The 23,163-nt window shown below is 37.3% G+C and overlaps 1 protein-coding gene across 1 annotated transcript in view; it reads left to right on the forward strand.

Annotated features, from left to right (window-relative positions):
- MYCBP2 (MYC binding protein 2) overlaps window positions 1-23,163 on the forward strand; it is a 184,012-nt gene that overhangs the window by 32,081 nt on the left and 128,768 nt on the right. The window contains exons 3-16 of the mRNA XM_069879988.1: window positions 2,027-2,242; window positions 5,411-5,564; window positions 7,296-7,492; window positions 7,710-7,952; window positions 8,226-8,297; window positions 9,913-10,009; window positions 14,197-14,270; window positions 15,418-15,556; window positions 16,506-16,582; window positions 17,510-17,714; window positions 19,818-19,982; window positions 20,886-21,044; window positions 21,791-21,995; window positions 22,684-22,829. Of these exons, the coding sequence (XP_069736089.1) occupies window positions 2,027-2,242; window positions 5,411-5,564; window positions 7,296-7,492; window positions 7,710-7,952; window positions 8,226-8,297; window positions 9,913-10,009; window positions 14,197-14,270; window positions 15,418-15,556; window positions 16,506-16,582; window positions 17,510-17,714; window positions 19,818-19,982; window positions 20,886-21,044; window positions 21,791-21,995; window positions 22,684-22,829 (2,149 nt within the window). The remainder of the gene's footprint in view (window positions 1-2,026; window positions 2,243-5,410; window positions 5,565-7,295; window positions 7,493-7,709; window positions 7,953-8,225; window positions 8,298-9,912; window positions 10,010-14,196; window positions 14,271-15,417; window positions 15,557-16,505; window positions 16,583-17,509; window positions 17,715-19,817; window positions 19,983-20,885; window positions 21,045-21,790; window positions 21,996-22,683; window positions 22,830-23,163) is intronic.

A 23,163-nucleotide genomic window follows, 5' to 3' on the forward strand; every position in this document is an offset into this window, starting at 1 on the left:
CTTAGTACAGTTACAAGGCCAGCATTTTTAAACTGACAAAGCCAAGTAGTGAATTTCAAACTTATTCTTCAGGGACTTATTCTTCTATTTGCCAAGTGTGTAACAGGATGGAACATGAGATGCTTTTAGTTTCAAAGAAGTTGCCATTCTCAGAGATAAGGTATTGTGAAGGGAAAGTGGATATATGAAGTAAGAACTGTAAATAGTGGGTTAACATCACAGCTGGAATTGAACTCTAGTTCCGAGTCATATATTCTAATGCTACAGTGTTCAGATAGAGTAGGGTTTTCTGGAGAATGTTATGTTGTGCTAAAGCCTGAGTAGGAGATTAACATCTACAACTATAGTCTGTGCACTGCTGCATTAGAGTGAGGCACTAAACACAGGAAGGTAGAGTGGTTAAAGTGCTTACTGGTTACAAACTAAAGCTTTAGGTAAGTTTTTAGTAGTTGTAAAGTATTGAGAATAAGGAAGGAGTTTATTTCTGAAAATTACCCAGCTTATTAACAGCCAAGAAAGCATACATGGATATGGAGCATTGTAATGTCTAAAATTATCTGTGCTGGTTAAACAATTTGGCCAACCAACTTCAAAAAAGGCTACAGAAGATGAAGAACTTGCACTGTTTTGGAACAAAGCTTAGGCTGAACTCCTGACAAGAACTGGGATGGAAACTTCACAGAAGTTATTACGATATGTGATGCTAATTAGGTAAGTGAACTTCAGGTAGAAGTGTTTCAGAGGATCCAGATACTTTTCTCTTCTTGGAACTGTCGGGAAACTAGGAAACACATAGTAAACTTAAATAATTTTTTAACTTGTGCAGTTCAGCTTAGTTAGCTTTAAAGCTGAAAGCTGATATTGTATGTTTGCCTTAACAGCAGCTGTAAGAACTCTTGGGGTATGTGTATGGCTATTTGACATGCAGAAGAGTCATGTGTTATCACTGTTTAGTTTTCTGGTGCCAAATACATTTTAAAGTACGTAATAGCTCATTAGCATTGGTATCAGTCCAAATCTGTTTTAGTGCAGTTTGATACTGGAATAACATGAGGTTGTATCCTGAGTTTTTGCACTGCTTAATGTTTTGTGGTTTTTAACAGCAGTTGTATTATTTGAAAGATATTCATGTTGAACAAGGACTAAACTTGTCTTTCAATCTATAATGATGGAAATTCTGTTAAGTAAAATAGGCTACAGAGAAAACCATTGTTTCTTAATGTTTTAGGTTGCAATAATTTTGTAGTAACAATGGAAAGGAAGGATTTGCAAAAATTTGCTTGTACAGTTAGAGTAATACCATAGTCAAAAATAAAAGGAAATATAAGAGGACTCTAACTCAATGTAACCTAGTGCTTCTTGAAGATTTGCTTCGCATATTCAAGAAAATTTGGCCTGCCCTCTTGATCCAGGCCTTCTCTCCTTATGTGGTCATTGTCTTGTGTCTATAGCATAGACCTTGATGGATTTTTGTTCAGTAGTTTGCCAACTGGGTTTTTATTATCCACAGCATCCTGCCGAGGGAGTTTTTGAACTTGCCAGCTCTTTTCATGTTAACACAAAACAGCTAATGGTATTTTTAATATCTAATATGCATTTGGCAAACAAATTTTTATTATTTACCAATAGATTGAAATTAACAACTATAGTAACAAATAATGCATTTTAAAATTTAGTAATAATAATAATATTAAAAAAACCAAAGAAACCAACTAATCCCTGTTAAGAACATAAACCCTGAATTGTGCTAGTCTTTTGACTGGTACAGGTTTGGACCATTCTGTAGCCTGAGCTGCTCTCATTTCCCATCCCAGTTTCCTCATGAGATTATGAGAGGTAGAGACTAAAGCTAGATGTGATGTATTGCAATTTCTTCCTCTTCCACTTTTTTACCCCTGTCTGATGTTCAGTCTCCAGTTTGAGAATCATTTGGTTGGCCAAAGTTATTGAGACTGTTGAGATTGTTACTTGTATTTAGCAGAGCTTGAAGCTTCTAATAAACTCTAAATCTAATCTTGTTTTTCAGACTGAAAACCTAGACAGTACAATAACCATACCAGATATCAGATTACATAGTAACCCTTCAGCTTTTAATGTTTACTGCAATGTCCGCCATTGTGTGTTGGAGTGGCAAAAAAAGGAAGCATCCGTATCTTTGGCTTCAAAGAACAGTGTACAGAGTGGGGATTCAGACAGCGATGAAGAGGAAGAATCCAAAGAGCCACCTATTAAACTCCCAAAGGCAAGTAACTAGATACTGCTTAGAATTTACAATGTCTGTGATCTAATATTTTTGTTCTTTGTGGGGAATAGAGACTAGCCTTGTAAGCCAGCTGGTCAGAAAATATTGATAGTTTTATTTGTAGTCCATCTAGTCTAAAATCATTTGATTTGATGAATGAAGAAGATAGATATTCCTTCCTTATAATTAAGTTTAAAGTCAAGTAAACGTCAAGTTAACATTTAACTTGTGCTGCTTTATAAATACTGTTACTTGAAAATAAGCTGAAGCCTCATAACTCTACACAAAATGCAGATAAGAAAGCTCTTGCATCTGTCACTGATCGTGATAAAGGACGCTTTCTCTTGCTTTGCCCCCCAGAAGGAATAAATCTTACTATTATTAAAAATCACTTGCTGGTGTGTTTCTAAGATTATTTGCTAGACATAGATGTAATTGCAGTAACTTGATTATTCTTACTACTGTATTGTTTTAATCGTTCCCTTTTTTGCCTTTGGTGCCTTTTGGCACTGATAACTGTAGATAGTAATGCACATGAAGATTTTGGACACTATGGTTTAAAAGTTAGGGTAGGTTTTCACTACCTACTACTTCTATTCTTATAGTAGAATTAATGATGGAATGTCAGAAATAATCTATATTTGAGTTACTGAATTAATTTTTTAAATTTGATTCACCTATTTTGTACCATATAGCCACTGTGCATTCAGTTTTGCTTATTGCTGGTTTATTAATGCTATGAGTCCTCCTTCCTTTTGTTATTCTTCTGAGTCTAAAATCGTGTTGAGTCACTTTCCTTGTTTGTATTTTCTCTAAAAAATGCATGTGCTGAAATAAAAAGATTGTTGAAGCAGTGGTTATGTGGAATGATGTAGTTGCTTAGAAAATTAGAAGTTTGTAGATGATACCATTTAGATATTTTATGAAAGGTAAAGTTGGAACTCTTGGAAATTAGAATTGTAGAATGGTTTGAATTGGAAGGAAATCTTTTCTTTAAAGAAAACCTAGTTCCAACACCCCTGACATGGGCTGAGACACCTTCCCAGAGAAGTCATGGATGCTCTGTACCTGGAGGTGTTCAAGGCCAGGCTGGATGAGGCTTCGAGCAACCTGATCCAGTGGAAGGTGTCCCTGCCCATGGCAGGGCAGTTGGAACAGGAAGATCTTTAAATTCAAACATTCTATGATTCTATTTTATGTATATATTATATATGAATATGCATGTGTGTATATATGTATATGTATATATTAAAGTGAAGAGACGTGTTTTAAGAAGCCTGCCCAGTCTGTTGATCTTGGCTGCTAGAAAAAAAACAATCCAAAACCTGGACAGATCAGGCAAAATCTCAGCAGAACTCTCCATTATTGATTCCCACTGTCATGAAAATTATTTTCTCTGTTTTGTTAGTTTCTGTGCTTTCTCCAGCTGCTTCTGTCAGCTGCTGGATGAAGACTTCTGTCTCAAGATTGGGAAGAATAGAGTAAGCTTCTCAGTTTCTCTCGGGAATACTGTCACTGAAAAGAAAAGGGTATTTCTAAAAATGTAGTACAGTGTATTTTATTCTTTAGCCTCCAAGATCATAAGATCATTAAAGTTGGAAATGATCTCCAAGGTCATCAAGTCCGGCTGTCAGTGAGCTTGATGATGCTGAGCTTAGGAACCTGGAGAAACCACTTGTGCTGTTATTTTGTTGACAGGTTTTGTTCATTGTAGATTCCAGCCATGTGTTTTCCCCCTACTCCATTGAGGATCTGAAATGTGAAGTGCAATTTGCAGGAAAATTGCTTTTGCACTTTGAAGACTTGATTTGATTATGTTTCTCTTTTTCCTCCAAAAATCAAACAGGTGGTAAAATAACTTCTGAAAGACAGGAATCAAAATAAGTTGAATGACAGTAAAGAGAGTTACCAGGCATCCAGCAGAACTTAGAGCTGACTGTCAGAATAGATATGTTTTAAGCATGAGTAGCAGTTCTATCGAGGATTTTATTTATTTTTGCTTTTCAGTATTTTTCTTTGTATTTTACTCAGGGGTTTGAACACTTTAGACAGTGGGGCTGTACTCTGGAGACACATAGGGGAGTTTTGAAGTTACAGTTGCTTATTCGTAATGAGTTACGCCTGTTCATTTTTCTTCTATTCTTGTCATTATTACATCCTAATAGCGACCTTCTAGTACTTAAAGTAGGCCTGTAGGAAAAATGAGGACAGACTTTATAGCAAGGCCTGTTGTGAAAGGACAAGGAGTAGTGATTTTAGACTACAGGAAAGTAGATTTAGACTGGGTATAAGGAAGAAATTTTTTACAATGAGAGCAATTAAGCACTTTAACAGGTTGCCCGTGGAGGTAGTGGAGGACCCATTCCTGGAAACATTCAAGGTCAGGTTGGATGGAGCTCTAAGCAACCTGATGGTGATTAAAGATGTCTCCGCTCCTGCAAGGCAGTTGAACTGGATGACCTGTAAAGGTCCTTTCCAACCCAAAGCATTCTGTTACTCTGTACCAAGTTTGGGAAGGAAGTGAAAGTAATAGTCAGTGGAGAGAAGTATAATTGTGATCATAGAATATTCAGGAATGCTAAAAGAAGGGAGAGGTTGGAGTGGCTGTAAGCGCTCTTATTTGTTGGCATAGTGCACGTCTGTGATGAGGACATATGGATTTTTAATGACAAGTATATAATCTTTATTTTCTTACATTGTCACAGGAACAATATCAGAGGTTTTGTAGGGGGAAGCATCAGCTGTCTAATGTATTGTCATTCTAGTCAGGAAGTCAGAGTGCAAGCCAGTTCTAGCTTGTTGCTTCATATTAACGAGCAAGAAAAAGGGAAGGACAACTGAGGTCTCTCTGTGTGACCTCGACAGAAATTACAAGGGCTCAAAGGCCCATGTCCAAAACATGTTAAGTTTCCTTATTTTTTCAGGTAACGGTTACTCTGTTTAGGTATTCTTTTTCATATAGCATTATTTCTTTGTAATATTTGCTCATACAGTTGTGTTAGGTACATTCTAGATTTCAGTTCTCATTTGAATTACCACTGTGTTCTGTCTTACATTTTTGTTACTCAAATCATTGCTTTGTTCTGTGAGCACTGAGATATGCCTTTATTGGTTAAGATCCAAAAATAATACATTAATGGATTTTCTGAAATATCTGTACTACTTTAGATCATTGAAGTTGGATTATGTGAAGTCTTTGAACTGATAAAGGAGACAAGATTTTCTCACCCATCCTTGTGTCTCAGGAGTCTACAAGCCCTACTTAATGTGCTCCAGGGCCAGCAACCAGAAGGCCTGCAGTCAGAGCCTCCTGAAGTCCTAGGTAATACCTCATCTGTTATTGTATTTGTATTAATATGCATCTATTGTTGTATTGTATGAAAGAAAATGGTTCCTAGCAAGTGATTGAGATAGTAACGTGCTGGTTCTTAGCAGACTGACATGATTCTCGAGTGTAAACTCCTTTTGGTGCACATAAGCGGTACTTTGTCTGCGTTAGTCTTCTGTAGAACAGGAATTTTGGCATGGAAAGCTCCGTGTGTGTATATACATATATGTGGTATTTTGTTGCTGTGTAATGCCGAGTAATTGTGTAATTGAAATATAGTAAACCATAGTAATTGTGATTAATTTGTTTTATAAAGCTATAAAATACTAGATTTGATTGGGGGGATAAAAAAGGTAGTTGTACAGTTAACTTCTCTGACAATCTGCTGTTGTAATCTATAGCTTAGCTATTTAATGTTGTATTTTACATAAAGCTACTAAATAAAGAGTCAAGATTCTCGCTTTTATTTCTTCTGGCTATCCATAATTTTTCTTGAAAATTCATTTTGCTTTTAATGATATTGAAAATAAGAGTTGAAATCCTGATAGTTTTGAGTGTAAGATTGGTTACATCCTTTTCCAATTCATAGTTTTTATTGGTCTGTAGAACTGCAAGGAAGGCAAAGCTGTAGCATCTGTTGTTTAAAAATAGAACCATTAAAACATATAACTTAAGACTTTCTATTTTCCTGTGTTATGGCTCAACGTTTTTCTGTTTCAAAAGATGATAAGGATTTGTTACAGAAAGCTTCTATTTTGTGTTGATGCATATTGTTAAAAAGCGACATAGAAGGCTTTGTGGTTACTGCCTTATCAAAAAAATCGAGGTGGATTTCTATTCATACCGTGATTGTTCCAGATGTTCAACTGTTAAACAGTGCTTGAAAACAGGCATACAATCAAAATTTTTCAAGCTTTGAATTGAAATGCTTGTTTCTGAAAAAATGACATTTGCTTCAACATGGGTAGTTGTGATAAATATTAGACAAGGTTGGTCAATCCTTGCACGTCGTCTCGGGGATGAGGTATATTGAATAGACAGGTGAAGTAACTCCTTCTGGCCTGTTCGTTACTAATGTATTCCTCTCTAACAGAGTCTACAGGAGGCCATGGAGATGATCATAGGGCTGGAGCACCTCCCATATGCAGACAAGCTGAGAGTCGTGGGGTTGTTTAGCTTAGAGAAGAGGAAGCTCTGAGGACACCTTCTAGCAGCCTTCCAGTACTCAAAGGGAGCCTGTAGGAAAGCTGGGGAGAGGCTCTTTATCAGGGAGCGTAGTGGAAGGACAAAGGGTAATGGTTTTAAGCTGAAAGAGGGGAAAGTTAGATGAGATATCAGGAAGAATTTTTTTTCCTGTTGTGAGGCACTGGCACAGTTTGCCCAGAGAAGTCTTTGATGCCCCATCCCTGGAGGTGTTCAGGGCCAGGTTGGATGAGGCTTGGAGCAACATCTTCTAGGACAAGGTGTCCCTGCCTATGGCAGCAGAGTTGGAAAGGACCTCAAAGGTCATCCAGTTGTGATTATCAAGACTTCACGTTTTCTGGCTGAAGAGGATGATGTAGGCCTATTTAAATGGGGTGCTTTCTTTTCTGTGTGGAAATAGGGCTAAACTTAATAGCGAAGTAAAGATGTATCGTGTGTTCTCTGTCTTTAATTTTCCATTGACTGGCAAATCACTTGGTATGATTTAGTGATTTGATAAAACTGCTGTGTTTTTATCTTTAGAATCCCTGTTCCACCTTCTTCTGGAGATAACTGTTCGTAGCACGGGAATGAATGACAGCACAGGACAGTCCTTGACAGCACTTTCCTGCGCTTGCCTCTTCAGTTTGGTAGCTGCATGGGGAGAGACAGGAAGAACGTTGCAAGCCATCTCTGCTATCCTCACCAACAACGGCAGCCATGCTTGTCAGACTATTCAGGTCTTGCTCTAAAACTACTCTGTATCTGGGAATTTTTGTAAATTGTGTACATGAGTTCCAAAATGTTCTATTGTATAAATTCAGTTAACTCTTGTTCCTCTCACTGTTTGTGGTATAAGAGTAGCTATTTCTTTGTCTCTTTTAAGTTGGAGATCGAACAGAAAATACAACATTTAAAAAATAGTCATGTTTTTCACTCATTTCTTTTCCTATTTAGGTGCCAACCATTTTAAACTCTCTTCAGAGGAGTGTACAGGCAGTTCTGGTGGGCAAAATCCAAATCCAAGACTGGTTCAGTAATGGGATAAAGAAGGCAGCCTTGATGCACAAATGGCCATTGAAAGAAATATCTGTAGATGAAGATGACCAGTGCCTACTTCAGAGTGATGGTTTTTTCCTCTATCTCTTATGTAAAGATGGACTTTACAAAATCGGCTCCGGATATAGTGGGACAGTGAGGGTAATGTGATTTTTTTTTTCCTTCTTGACTAATGAATGGTAATTAATATTTTAACTTCTACCATATCCTGTTCCCATTGAGAATCTTCTGTATCTTGCTAATGATCAGCATTTTTGCAGTTTGCCTGAATTTTTCTGATGACTTCTATGGGAATTTTACAGCATTTTCTTACAATTTTTACTTTTCGGTATGGTTGCAGACGTTGTTATTTAGATGACAAGTTATTATATATAAAATGTATTAGTTAAATGATTGGAATTTTTTGCTTTTCAGGGACATATATACAATTCTACATCCCGCATCAAAAACAGAAAGGAAAAAAAGTCTTGGTTAGGCTATGCTCAGGTAGGTGAATACTTAAAACAAAACATGTGCCCCTCCTTCCCATCCCTCATGAGTAAATTAAGTAGTAACTTTTAAATTGTGTAGGATGAGGAACATCTGACAGTGCTGGCGCATAGAAAGGAGTTATGAGAAGTGTCATTGATTTGTGTTGTCACTTTTCAAAGCATGATGGCTTAACATGTAAATTTATGGATTATGTAGTCAATTCATATGGTATTGTTAAATAATGAAGTTGGTGGATGTAAAAGCATGCTGATGCAACAAAATGATGTAAAGAAGCATACTTGAAGTATCTATTAATGAAAATAAATTTATTTTAATACGTTGTCAGTAAAATAAGGAAGTGCTGTTTTGTTTGGGGAGGATTGAGGGTGTGAACGCTGTAAGTAGAGGTCACGATGTTATCGCTGGAGATTTGGCATTTTGATGTTTTTTAGAGTTAGCTTCTGGAATATGAACCACTTTTTCTTACGCCTTTGACGTTTATTATAAAAATAGTGGATTTTTTTAGAATCCTGTTATTACTACTGTGCGGATGAGCTCTCAAAAAAAATCCAACATCAAAACCCCTCAAAAAATAAAATTTCAGAGAACAATTAATATCCTTTATTAATATCCTTTATTTAATGAGTAAAATAATTACCCCAGTGTGAAATTGTGTGGTCCTTGCCATGATTTTGAAGTGAAATTGTTCATGAAAAGTATGTATTCTGTTACTACAGTTATCATATGGGTAAATATACATATGAAATCTGATTTTGTTTATGCAGATCACCAAAATGTAAACTGGTATGATACAAATGTGCGTGGAGGCGTTCGTTCAGAAGCCTGGTTTATCAGTTTCACAATGAATAGGATCTATCCAGTTTCACTATACAGTTACACATTTGAACATTCTGTCCACAATTATAGATATACTTGATGTGCTTGTAGAGGTGTGTGTACTCACACAGTGATTGTATCCAAAGGCACTGCTAGTTGGAAAAATATCACTCTGGCTGTATTTATAGGAATATATGTAAGTTGCATTTATTGCAAAGTGTATGTCCATAACGGAGGTAAGATGTGCCCCCAGTCTTTTTTCCTATCAAGTGCTTGGCTAGGCAGGCTAAAATTCAAGTGACTTTTCTTACTTCATCAAGTAGGTTATTTTATACTGAAGCTTTTCTGTCTATTTTAATGCTCTTTTTCCCCCTAGTTTGTGGGGAGAATTCATTCCTGGAATTCATGTGAATCTTCTCTTGATTTGGAAAGTGGGGACAAGAATGTGGTTTTTACTGTGACTGTGTCTTTTAACTATAATTGTATACATGAACAAAGATAAGAATTACTAGGTGTGGCCTCAAAAGCTGTATACAAGTATCAGCACACTGATCTACCACATGTAGAATGTACAGAGCAGGGGGTCAAATTCCCAGTTTTTATTGCAGAACTTGTTAGGTGCAAAGAAACTGATTAACAAAATGAAGCAAAGTTGATGTAATAGATTTCTGAAATTTTTAAACAATACCTAAAATCATTACTGCATATTTTTTTATTTTTGACAATATTCTGTGATGCATTTGAGAAAATTTAAGAATATTTTCATACCAATATATATTCTTACTCTCACCAGGGTTATTTATTATATAGAGATGCGAATAGTCACAGTATGACAGCCATAAGAATAAATCCTGAAACTTTGGAACAAGACGGTACAGTTGCTTTGCCAGGTATGAACCTCCAGATATGAGAAGATGGTTATAGTTTACTGTTAACATGCTATGTCTTTTCAGGTAAGCAGAAGAGAAGTTGAGTTAGATTTTGAGATCACAGAGACTGCTTTTTTAATGACTTTGGTTTCCTGCATTAGACCAGCTGCAGTATTTCATTCAGAGGTCTTGCATCTTCAACTGCTGGAAGAATATTGCAACATTTTAGAACATACAGTCATCTTGATTTAAAGACTCCAAGACTTTAACTTCCTTCTTAAAGGAATTTTACTTTGTCCTCACTTGAACTTTGAGCATTTGACTCAGATATGGCTCTGTTTCCAGTGTCTGTTACACGTAGGTAGTTAGAAATTATGACCAAAACCATTTGATTTTTAATATAGGTAGAAATTTATCCAAAAAAACAGTGGATGCTAATGAACATCAATGGACCATGCTTCTGATGTTTAAATTGGTGACCTTTTTTGGTTTTGTTTTGGGAAATTTTTCTGGTAGTTCTTGTGTTGTCCCTGAAGAGCCTTAGGACTTGGACTTCTGTTTAGAAAACAAGGATGTTCCTGGAACAGGCTTTAATGGCGTGGTGAAACATGTTTTAGCCACTCATGTAGATGCATGAAGGACAGTATCGTTCAATAGAGTAGTGACAGACTTATTCTATAGATCAGAGGAAAGATTGTCTTGCGTCTAGACATAAATAAGAAGGCACTGACTGAAACCTCAGAAAAATTCTCTAGGTTTTTTTATATTTGAAACACAAACAATAATTTTTTTGATAAAAAAGAATGTAGTGTAAGGACTTTCAGGAAGTTGATTGAGATGTGGATTTCTGTTTAAGCTGCTTGTTCTTTGTGGGGCTGTAAGAGAAATTTAAGTTGAGTGAGAGTACATTCAAGGACCTGACAAATTGCCTTAGAAGATTATTTTTCAAATTCTTTCACCTCAAGGCAGTTTATTCAACCAGTAGGGTCCATTGAGGTCTTAATTCTGTTACTGGTAGTAAGCTCATCAGTACTCTTCACGCAGGTCTTGGAGAAACACTCAAGCATGTTTAAAGTCTACATGTCTGAGCTGTTAACTTTCTTTTTGTAAATCTTGGTGATAAGTGTCATTCTGCGAGACAGACAAAAGCAGAAATTAAACAAGAGCATGCTTTCTAAACAACAATGTATTAATCTTTCAGTGCAAAAGCAAATCTTATAACTGTGAGAATACCCATTTGGAAATCTGTTTCGCACAATTGTATGTTATGTGATTTGTGATGGTGTCAAAGCATATGCTAGACGTCTTGAACTGCAGCCCTCTGTTTCAGCCCTTGAACTTTGCTGTTTTATTTTCTACTCATTTATCTGTGTTGGGTTGTTAGTAGTGTTGTGGTGTTGCTCTCTTTTGGCTAGGACAAATTCTGTTTCCCAGTAGAAGGAAAGAAATCAAAGTGGGGGAGGGTATGTGACCTATCCTGAGGAAATCTGAGTAGGTATGTAATTCTAAATAGTAGTGGCTGCCCCACTGTAAACTTAATGACTTGCAGCATGTTGTAGATCTGAAAACACACACCAGATAGAACTAGAGGGCAGTAACTTTGCTAACAGCTGAACATTGGTATGGTTCCAACTATTTCTTTCTCATTGGTATGGTATTTAGGCATGGCTCTGTCTGGAATTAATCCCTTTCAAATGCCTGGGTTGGTGATAATGCATTTAAATAAGCTATTCTTATTTATTTGTGCAGGATATTAGGAGTTCATTAGGAGTTGTGACTAGGAGTTGATCCTAGCTAGAAATTATGTGAGCTTAAACTCGGTGAACTATGGAACATGATGCTCTTTCTCAGGCAGTAGACTCCACCGTCTTCTTGAAACCATAGACTTCTGTTTCAAAGGGCAGCATTTCTGCTCTGATAGATGATCTAGCAAATAGGACAATGTATCTGGAACTACCAGACTCTTGTCTGCGTTTTTGCATCCAGTGTCTCTGCCAAGCTTCGTACCCTGTCCTTGAGCTTTTGATCTATCTTCCTAGTCCACGTATCATAAAAGAATACCCAGATTCCATGAGATTTTCTAGGTGACTGAACCTGAATTTACAGACTAGGTTTTCCTCTTGACCATTTCTTTAACAGTAATGTTTACTACATGCCTTAGAGAAACATTGCTATATTCAGCTGCCGTGCTAGGTACATGGTGTATGGTTTCATTTTTCTTTGAAATTCCACGTGAAATTCCACATAAGTATCTTTGAGTCCGGACTACTGACTTAGTCTGAAAAATAGCGAGGGTAGCCTAAACAAGCTCGAGAGTTGTTAGCAGGCACGTGATATGCTGCATAAATACAGAAGGTGATGCTTGATAGTAATCATCTCCTGAGGCCTCTGAGGTGGCAATGATTAACAGGTGTTAACAGGCCATAAGGCCTTTTTTTGTTCCAGAAACCTTGGTTATCTTCGTTCATCACGTACATACTTTTGATTGTAAGAGCTCCTTGCTAGCTGAGACACTACTATCCTACCTTTTGCAGATATTCCATTTGCCTTCTCTTCTGTACTCTGGTCATTTAGTTTTGGTCCTGGATATTATCTAACCAAGTGCTGATTTTTAGGAACTCTTCAGAAGAATGTGTATTCTTTTTTCTAACAAGAAAAGCAAGCATCCCTGTTCCAGATTTCTGTTGTGAACACACTTACCAAACATGTAAACAATCCCAAAAAATGTTTACTGGGAGACTTGCCTCATGAAATTACTCAAGAAGTAAGCCAAACAGTGTAATGTAGACCCAGTGGTGGCCAATCCTCCATCCTTCATGTGCTTAACTGTGCATGTAATTTTCAGCCATTCAAGGTATCTTAATACTTAAAACTTTCTATAACCTTTCTGAAATGCAGTTTAGAATATTTTTGGGACTTCTTTTCAAATTATTGTCAACTTTCTTGTTGTTCATTAATATCTCTTTGCAACATGGAGAATTAGTGACATGAACTGACTTTGGTCAATAAATCCAGGATTATTTTTGAGAACGTGGTATTTAAAACTTCATATGTTCTCCATCCTACTTGTTGCTTACCCTCTTTGTTATTTGTACCTTTCCTAAAGAGGAAGGTTGTCTACTTCAGGTCTCTTACCTCAAGATATGAGATGGCCACCTAATGCCTATTCTGTTCCTGGCAGGATAATATATTGGACTGGGCAGTATAGCAGGAGAAAGTCAGCAGCTTAGTGGATTTGTGAATAATGTGGGTTTTTTCAGGTATATAATTTTTAATAAAACACTCCATCTAGGTAACAAACTTGCTGGTTCTGATGGAAGGATATTATTTGTGCTTCATTTACTGTTAAATTCGTTAAAGTGACTGTTAGTGGGTCTTTGTTTTGGTTATGAGCAGGTGCTTAGATTGTGAAGTAGCTGTCCTGTAGTATTTTTGGAAGAGGTCTCTTACCTGTGTGTGATCAATGTAACAAGCACCAGCTGTATAATAGCAATCTCTCTTAACAGTTCTGTCAGCAGAGCAGAAAGGGAAGAAGAGATGATCTAGGGGCATACTTTTAAACTTGTAGAGAAAGCGATGTATATTTTTTCTCCGCTAAAGTGGGTAGAATTCTTTCCCTACCGTTTTTTTTCTTTAAAATAGCTGGCCTGTTTTCAATAAATGTGTGATGTATTCAAATATACGCTTTATAGTTTCCAAAAAACTCAATTTTGAGTTAATAGTTTGACATTTATAAACAACAGAAAAATGAGATTAATAGTGTAAAGCTTGGCTTTGTGTCATTTATTTTTGCAGGTTTTTTATGCTGGACTGAGGAAACTTTCGTTTCAAGATAATTGCCCTCATTTAATAAAAAAATAAGAGAGTCTTTGGGGAAAGAGACAGCACAACACTCCCAGAAAATTAGTAGTGTTCTAATACTTTAGAATGCCCTTAACAGATAAATACTGAATGCTTTTGTGGTTAAATATTGGGGTAATCCCTTGCATTTCATACAGTGGCAGGTGTTTAACTCTTAAAGGGACATAGAAGTGCTACATGCTTTTTGGTGAGAGAGGAGATCCTAGCATAAAATAATGTATTATCAGAACAGTGTGATCTCTTTGACAAACCAGAACTGTTGTTGTAGCGAGAGGGGATTGGACAGAAAGAGATCAGTGTATGTCAGTATAAACTGTTGCAACTCACTTCATCTCTCTCTTTCTCAGATTGTCATACTGAAGGGCAGAATATCCTCTTCACTGATGGAGAATATGTTAATCAAATAGCAGCATCTAGAGATGTAAGTGTTACGTGTGATGGGTAAACGATTTTTCTCAACTCAATTGTTTTATTTTACTATACTGATCTGTTTAACATTGCCTTTTATATTGCTAATGCAACTAGGGAAGAAATTCACATAACTAGTGATAATGAGAAACTGCCATGTTTGTGCACGAAGGAGTGGGGTTTTTGTATTTATTGACACAATTTAGATCTGTGGTGGATCTTTCAGATAAGTTTTAAGAAAAACTTCGTTGCCCTTGCTGAGGAAAAGAATCTTATACATGGAATAATGGCTTTTTAACATGTCATTCTACAGAGTGTCTGTGAGATAAACTTCTTAGAACTTAATTGTAATTGTTCTTCTAAATTGGTTTCCTGGATTTGATACTTGTTGGGGAATTTTAGCTAGATTTAATAGAAGTTGTCTGAAAGATACTACATTGCAATAGATTTTTATATGTAAACTACCCACTGACTAAAGCTATGGAAACCCAAGTAAGTGCTTCTGCTAGGGTAAAATGGTTTAAACTGTTTTTTGTTTAGCAAGCCGTTATTAAATTTTTAGTTCTTTTTTCACTGTTTTCTGACAGTGAGAGCTGGAAACAAGGGATGGGGCAGGGGTGGGGTGAGACAGGGTTGGAAAGACATGCCAGCAGTGCAGCTACAAAAATAAAAAAATCCCAGGATTAATCCATATCCCTGCTAATGGAACAACTTTTTTTAACATGTCTCAATGAAGATTATTCATTTGCACTTGTAAAGAGAAATCTGGTTTAGCTGTTTTTTTAAGTAGTCACTCTTAAACTCTGCAGAATTTTGGGTTCTGAATCGGGAGAAGTTGAGGCTTACAAGATAGACGTAAATAGTTATAAAAGCAAGATTTCTGTTGTGAGATTGAGTTACCTATTTCTATAATAATTCACTATTTTCTCAGTGTTCATAGTGTTTATATCGAATTCAATATACATTTAAGGTCTGTCAGATGCTTATCTTCAGCTGATCCCATTGGGCACTTTCTTCTGTTCTACTCTATAACTGTTATCTTATTGATGTGTCCTCTGATAATTAACTCTGAAATAGTATTATATGGATGTGCTTAGGCCATGAGAAGTAAATGATTGTATTTATTAGGCAGCATAAAGTAGTTTATTTTATTTTTTCAGGATGGCTTTGTAGTACGAATATTTGCAACGAGTACTGAGCCAGTACTGCAACAAGAACTGCAGCTTAAGCTTGCAAGAAAATGCTTACATGCCTGTGGCATCTCATTGTTTGATCTGGAGAAAGACTTGCACATTATCAGTAAGTCGTCACCTTTGAAGGTTAATAACAAGCTAGTAATTTATAGAATCATAGAATGTTTCGGGTTGGAAGTGACCTTAAAGATCATACAGTTCTAACCCATCCACCATGGGCAGGGACACCTTCCATTGGATCAAGTTTCTCAAAGCCTTATCTAATCTGGCCTTAAACACCTCCAGGGATGGGGCATGAAATAATAAAAGTGAAACACTGCCCTTCCCTTTGTTTGCCTTTCTTATATGCAGGGAGTTATAGCTGCATTATAAACAAATGAAGGTGTCTAAGGGTTTTGCAACTGCTTAAGCGTTATTTGACTCATAGTGATCCATACAGTCATTTGGAAGCACCTTTCTGTCTGTAGCACTGCCTACGTTTTTTCAGTATTTTCTCCTAGTTGTATAATAAGAATATTATTGATTCAAGTTTGGACTTTATGATAGTTTTTGTATAAGATGTAGTTAACTATAGAACTCTTGGCTGTGGGTCAAAGTTAACAGAAGTTATAAGGAGTCTTGACTGGTTTAGTAGAAAAAAATGCATTGAAAGATGCATTGAAAAATGCATTGAAAGACTAAATACATGAAAACCACCTTTGCATCAGAATTTGAGATTGTTGCTATCTATAAAGATATTTTGGAGAAATATCACTTGGCTTTTGCTTTGGTTTTTGTTGCTGTGTTAGGGGTTTGGGTTTGGTGCTATCAGAACAAAAGCGTGTTTCACTACAGGGACCTTTTGTCTGACCAAGTGCAGTTGTTCTCGTGGTGGTGCCTGTTTCCTCTTTGAACAGCTCTGCCTGGTCTAGCCCAGCCAGCCTTGTTATGGCAGCACAACTTGGTTTCACTTGTAACGTTCTTAAAACCTTTGTTGTTGCAAACCCTCCCTGGCAGAGTTAGGTCAGTGAACTGGTCTGTGAAACTGTCTGGTTAATGCAACCTTCCCTGTGCAGGTACAGGTTTTGATGAGGAATCAGCTGTCCTTGGAGCTGGAAGAGAGTTCGCACTAATGAAAACTGCTAGCGGAAAGGTATGAAAACGTTCTCTGATGAATGACAGGTTGCATCAATATATTTCTACATGATTTGTAATTTAATTATTATTTTCCACAATTCCTTTTTGCCTTTCTTCATAAATAAGCTTAACTATTTTTCCTAATTAAATTTAGCAGTATGAAGCAGAACTTCATCAAGCAGGACTCTGCAGACATTAGAGGAGACAGATTAATTTGATCTTTAGACTAACAAATGCCTCTTCAATATAAAATGAACAAATTTCCTAGTTTTGACCTTGAAATTTGTACATCTAGGTATGAAATACACCTTCTAAGACAATGAAATATGACTCTAGGGGCCCACATAAGTTAAAACACCTGTTTTATTACAACATTGAGTAGCAAATTCTAGAGGAAACTTTTTAGTCAATAGCAGTAGTTTTGTTTCTTCATAGGAAATATTTTATTCAGTGTTACTGTTTATGTGCACAGTGGCCTCTTGTGCATTTACTGAAAATAAGTTGTCAAAATATGTTGAAGCATATTCAAATTTATAGCAATTTGGTATTTTTTAATATTTTTCTTGTTATGATACCATCTGGTTTTCACACAGACAAGACACTTCTCCAAGTTGTTCTAAATGCTTGGTCTCCTCTAAATAGTATCTTCTGAACTGTTCTCTCTTGTGGTTTCAGCTCATCCACACAAACAATTGTGTACGAATACTAACACTATGGCACAGTAGGAAGCCCATTTCAAAACAATCAAAGTCTGGTCAGACTGCTTCCTATGTTAAGTCAAAATTCATGGGTTTAGGTTAGAGATGTTGAAGTGACATAAACCATGTCAGGAGAAGTTCTATATGGTTTGAAATTGCAGAATTTAAAACCAGTGTAACTTTGAAAATTATGCACGTTTGAAGTGCTGTGGCATAACTGAAAATTGTAAACTGTTTTCTTCTAGATTTATTATACTGGCAAATATCAGAGCCTGGGAATCAAACAAGGTGGTCCTTCAGCAGGAAAATGGGTTGAACTCCCAATCACAAAATCTCCAAAGATTATTCAGTTCTCTGTTGGACACGATGGCTCACACGCATTACTTGTTGCTGAGGATGGAAGCATATTCTTCACAGGCTCAGCTAGTAAAGGGGAGGATGGCGAATCAAGTATGTATTATGCCTGCTTGATCAGTGATTGATAAAAGCCTATTAACCAACTTTAATTTAAAAGGAAGTGTTTTAACATTTTTGAAGAACATGAAAGCATGTCGTTGGGTGTGAATTTTGTCAGACACAGGTCTTGACACGCAATGCCACTGCCTTTTGCAAGTGGAGATGGTGATCAGTTTGGATTGTGTGGTGACAACACTGCTTCACAGTTGTCATGAGGAAAGGCAGTCATAAGTTTCAGTTCTGGAATCTTCAGTGTAAGAAGGGCATGGAACTGTTGGCACAGGTCCAGAGGAGGGCCACAAAGATGATCCGAGGGCTGAAGCACTTCTGCTATGAGGGCAGGCTGAGAGTTGGGCTTGTTCAGCCTGGAGAAGAGAAGGCTCAGAGGAGATCTTATAGCAACCTTCCAGTACCTGAAAGGGGCCTACAAGAAAGCTGGAGAGGGACTATTCATAAAGGCTTGTGGTGATAGGACAAGGGGGAACAGGTATGAACTGAAGAGGGACAGATTTAGGCTAGACATAAGGAAGAATTTCTTCACCATCAGAGTGGTGAGGCACAGAAACAGGCTGCCCAGGGGAGTTGTGGATGCCCTCTCCCTGGAGATGTTCAAGGCCAGGTTAGATGGGGCCTAGGGTAACTTGATCTAGTGGGATGTCCCTGCCCATGGCAGGGGAGTTGGAGCTAGATGATCTTTAAGGTCCCCTCCAACCCTAAGTATCCTATGATTCTGTGATGCTACGTGTATGTTTTAATAGGGTAATATGATGTATGTTTCATAGATAACATTGTATTACAGTATTAAAGCCTGAATCCAATTCCAGTTAATTTCTCAGTGATGTTCTGGTGTAATAGGGTAGTTTGATATTGCCATTAAAATTCATGTATTTTTCACAAAGTAGGTTTGGGGAGAAGTTCAGTCAGCTGGCCTTAGAATCCATACTTTACTGAATGCAGGGGAAACATAAGTGACAAAGAATGAGGATAAGGCTGAGTTACTTAATGCCTTCTTTGCCTCAGTCGTTTTAATAGTAAGGTCAGATGTGCCCTGTGTACTCAGCCTCCTGAGCTAAAAGACAGGAAGGGCAAGCAGAACAAAACTCCAGCAATCCAAGAGGGCATGGTTAGAGACCTGCTTTGACCAATTAGGCTCTCACCAGTCTATGGGGCTGGATGGGATCCACCCAGGAGTATTGAGGGAGCTGGCTGAGGTGCTCACCAAACCACTTCCATCATCTAGCAACAGTCCTGCCTAACTGGGGGAGTTCCATTTGACTTGAAATTGGCAAATGTTACACCCATTTACAAGAAGGGTTGGAGGGAGGATTTGGGGAAGGTCATGGAGCAGGTCATCTGAGTGCTATCACACAGCACATGCAGGACAACCAGGTGATCAGGCCCAGTCAACGTGGGTTTATGAAAGGCAAGTCCTGCCAAACTAACCTGATCTCCTATGACAATCTGTCCAGCGTAATGGATGAGGAAAAGGCTGTTGATGTAGTGTACCTGTACTTCAGTAAAGCCTTTGACACCATTTCTCACAGTGGAAGTAGCTGTCAGGTCCCTCATTTAGGTGAAAATTCATAGACCATAATAGTAGTTGTTGCTGTTACTTCTACTCTTTAGCTATGCTGTTACTGTTCTTTTTGACATCAGATTGCAAGCAATGATTTTTGGGGTGGGGATTTTTAGCAGTTTTTCTTCCCTTTTTTTTGCTTTCCCTTTTTTCTGTGTTGTGACTTAAAGGTTTTCTAAAGATGGCTTTAATAAATACATAATTTAATATTTTTTTTAAAAAAAACCCTTGAGACTTGTGTAACATTTATCTGTGAGCTTATTGTGTGTATATTGTCATATTTTCTTCTCAGATGGCAATGAGGAAATTTTTTTTACTATGCGCTGCTTTGTAAGTTGGTTTAGTGTATGTAAGTAAAATAACATGAGGAATCATTACTGAAACATGCCCATCTAATTATGGCTTTGCTTGCCATTGAATGTTTTCAGTCTGAAAACTAACCTGTAATTATAAACCACATTATCGTGCCTTTGCAGTTCTTTTTTTGTAGAATGACTTGCAATTTTTTTATGTATTTAAAGCTAAAAGCAGACGGCAGTCAAAACCATATAAACCTAAAAAAATTATTAAGATGGAAGGAAAGATTGTCATATCTACAGCATGCAATAATGGAAGCAGTTCTGTAATTTCAAAAGATGGGGAACTCTATATGTTTGGAAAAGATGCCATTTACTCCGATAGTACAAGTAAGTTAATTTTTATCTTCTAAGCAATTTCTCAACTACAGTAATTGAAATTATTCTGAGTTTAGCCTGTGGAAATAATGTGTCTGTTTCTTAATCTCCTAATGGTTTTCTGAATTTCTGCTGATTCAGCCAAGCATGACAGAAGGATAGAAAGAAAACATTTTTCTTAATTTCTGTAAACATATATAGCAGTGCTGGTGACAAACTCCTGAATGAATGCTTCTACTAGGAGGGGAAAAAAAGCATTTGTTGTACTATCCTAACACTAGAAAACCACACAGGGAAAAGGCACACAGATTTACTGCGAGGATGATGAGGGCCTGGAACAGGTTGCTCGAAGAAGTCATGGATGCCCCGTCCTGGGAGTGTTCAAGACCAAGTTAGATGGGGCTTTAAGGAACCTGATGCAGTGGAAGGTGTCCCTGCCAATGTCAGAGAGGGGTGGAACTGGATGATTTTTAAGGTCACTTCCAACCCAAACCGTTCTGTGATAAATTAGACATGTTTTGTTATGAACAGAGGCTGCAGGAAACCAGGCCTTATAAGTTTCTCTGCTCAGAAGTCAGCCTGCTATGAATTTGCAGGTGATCCACTACATCTCAGCTTAAATAAAATATTAAAAAAAAATAAATTCCGATGGCATTGACACCTTTAGAACTGCTTTTCAGAACAAGTGATTTCAATAAGGATTTGGTTTGGTTTTGGCTTTCCGTTCTTTGCAGGACAAATGACCTAGGCTGAATTCCCCTTTCACTTCTGATTCTAGCACTTCTATCTGCAGTTTTTTTCCCGTGATGTTGATTTGAAAATTGTCAGTATTTACTACCAATTTTGGTATATTGCTGAAGTTCTCTTCTTGGGTAGAAGGTGCAATTTACCAGTCAATTGTTTTATTACTTATAGGTTTAGTAACAGATCTGAAAGGCCATTTTGTGACTCAAGTAGCCATGGGCAAAGCTCACACCTGTGTGTTAATGAAGAACGGAGAAGTTTGGACATTCGGTGTAAATAATAAAGGTCAATGTGGACGAGAAACAGGCTCCATGAGCCAGGGAGGAAAAGGTGAGGGATCTAGATTTTTCCTCCTGTTTTATGTGTGGGAAAATATCACAAGTGAAGATGTAAGTAATAGTAAAATTATTAGAAAACACAATTCCAGTTCAAAGGTTAAATACTTGAAATGTGCTTTAAAAGAAAATGAGTATGAATGTTTTCACATCACCTGTCAGATGTTTGGTGTTCTGCGCATACTAACAAATTTAGTTATATATAAAAAGAAATGTCAATTACTTTCCTGTAACAAATGAATAAACCAGACTTCATCATTCCTTGCCTTGCTTATGTGCTGTTGCCCTAATAAGAAACAATTTTCTACCTGTCATGGTTTGCATTCAGTCTTGAGGCTGTCGTATGCCTAAACAGGGCATGAAGCCATTAAGATGCAAGACGTGCAGGTCTACATCTTTGTCCACGCAACTGAACACTTCCATTACTCCTAAGTATAGGTATGAAAAATCACACCTATTCACCTTTGCTGGGTTGGAGTGTTTTATACACAACAAGTAAATAACCTGTTATTGTATACTGAATATAGATGTTTCATTTCCCTTTTAGTTGTGAAACCTAGATATAAACACCAGCCCACACTTAAAGAGATTTAAAAAATGTCATTGTGCTGGCTGAGCATGCCTACCAGGTGTGCCTGTCATTCCTTCTATAATAGGGTATGTGAGTATTCTTCAGAGCTTTCTCAATAGGCACCGTTAGCCTTGGAAAACATCTATTTCTTGTTTCCCTGTCTTAATTAGGTTTTGGAGTTGAGAACATGGCAACAGCAATGGATGAAGACCTAGAAGAAGAACTGGACGACAAAGATGAGAAGTCCATGATGTGTCCTCCAGGCATGCATAAATGGAAGCTGGAGCAGTGTATGGTGTGCACTGTGTGTGGGGATTGCACAGGCTATGGAGCAAGCTGTGTTAGCAGTGGGCGTCCTGACAGAGTACCCGGAGGGTAAGCAAACCTATGGAAGTGCACTTTTTATATGATGTGGTGAATGGCTGAAACACATGTTGAATGTAGCCTGAGTTGATGCGTTCTTAGATTTCAATCTACAGTAATGTTATATCCAAAAAGTGTCTGTGCTTTTAAAATCAGAAGTAGGTTAAAATTTTTGTGAATAGCTTGTGGTGGTTGCAGGTGATTTAGTTTTAAATGCATTTTTTAATAGTTCTGTACTAAAAGCTGCTGAATATGCACACAAATATAGTCTGTCCCTTGACAGAGCTGCTGGCTTTGGGATAACCTTTCTTCATCCTGTGATGGAAGCTTTTTATCTTGCCGTTCCATTTGCTTTCATCTGTTACTTCAGGCTTGAGCTGCATAAAGGGCCGTGGCTTTGCATATTGCCATTACCATTTCACCAGCATTGCATGTGCTCACGGTTTCCCTGTTCACGTTTTCATCTGGTCTGTTTAATTAAATGCAGAAAAGTTAACGCTGAGAAGTCATTTTAGATATGTATGGTCATTGTGTGCTTCCTGGCACCATGCAACAGCAGCTAGGATTAAACTAGCCATAATTTCTTTTTTTCTTGGGGGAAAATTACATAAAACAAACTAATGATGTATATTTTAATTACCAAGGCATCGGTAATGCACAAAAATAACAGATAGTGATAAAGCAACTCTGTTTGCTGCAGAATCTGTGGCTGTGGCTCGGGGGAGTCGGGTTGTGCTGTATGTGGCTGCTGCAAAGCGTGTGCTAGAGAACTGGATGGCCAGGAAGCAAGGCAAAGAGGAATCCTGGATGCTGTAAAAGAGATGATACCATTAGATCTCTTGCTGGGTAAGTGATGCAAAGTTATCAAAATGGCTTTTAATTTTATTTTTTACTGCACTGTTGGTTTTTTTTGTTGATTTTGTTCCTCAGTGCATCTCTTTACGCTCTAATAAACTCAATCCCACTGCTGACTTTTGAAACTTAAAATGGAGTAACCGGTTAATTTAGAAATAGGTTTATTCTTTTCAGTTAATATTTCAGTTAGTACTTTTTGTTCTGTATGGTCAAGCTTTGCATCTGAAGTCGTGCAGTTCTTTCTTAACAACCAAATTACTGAACTTCTAGACATAAAAGGCAGTTTTAGTGTAATATTGTTAAAATGGATAAAGTGTTCCTCTTC

The sequence above is a fragment of the Phaenicophaeus curvirostris genome, chromosome 1, assembly GCF_032191515.1.
Source record: "Phaenicophaeus curvirostris isolate KB17595 chromosome 1, BPBGC_Pcur_1.0, whole genome shotgun sequence".
Taxonomy (NCBI): domain Eukaryota; kingdom Metazoa; phylum Chordata; class Aves; order Cuculiformes; family Cuculidae; genus Phaenicophaeus; species Phaenicophaeus curvirostris.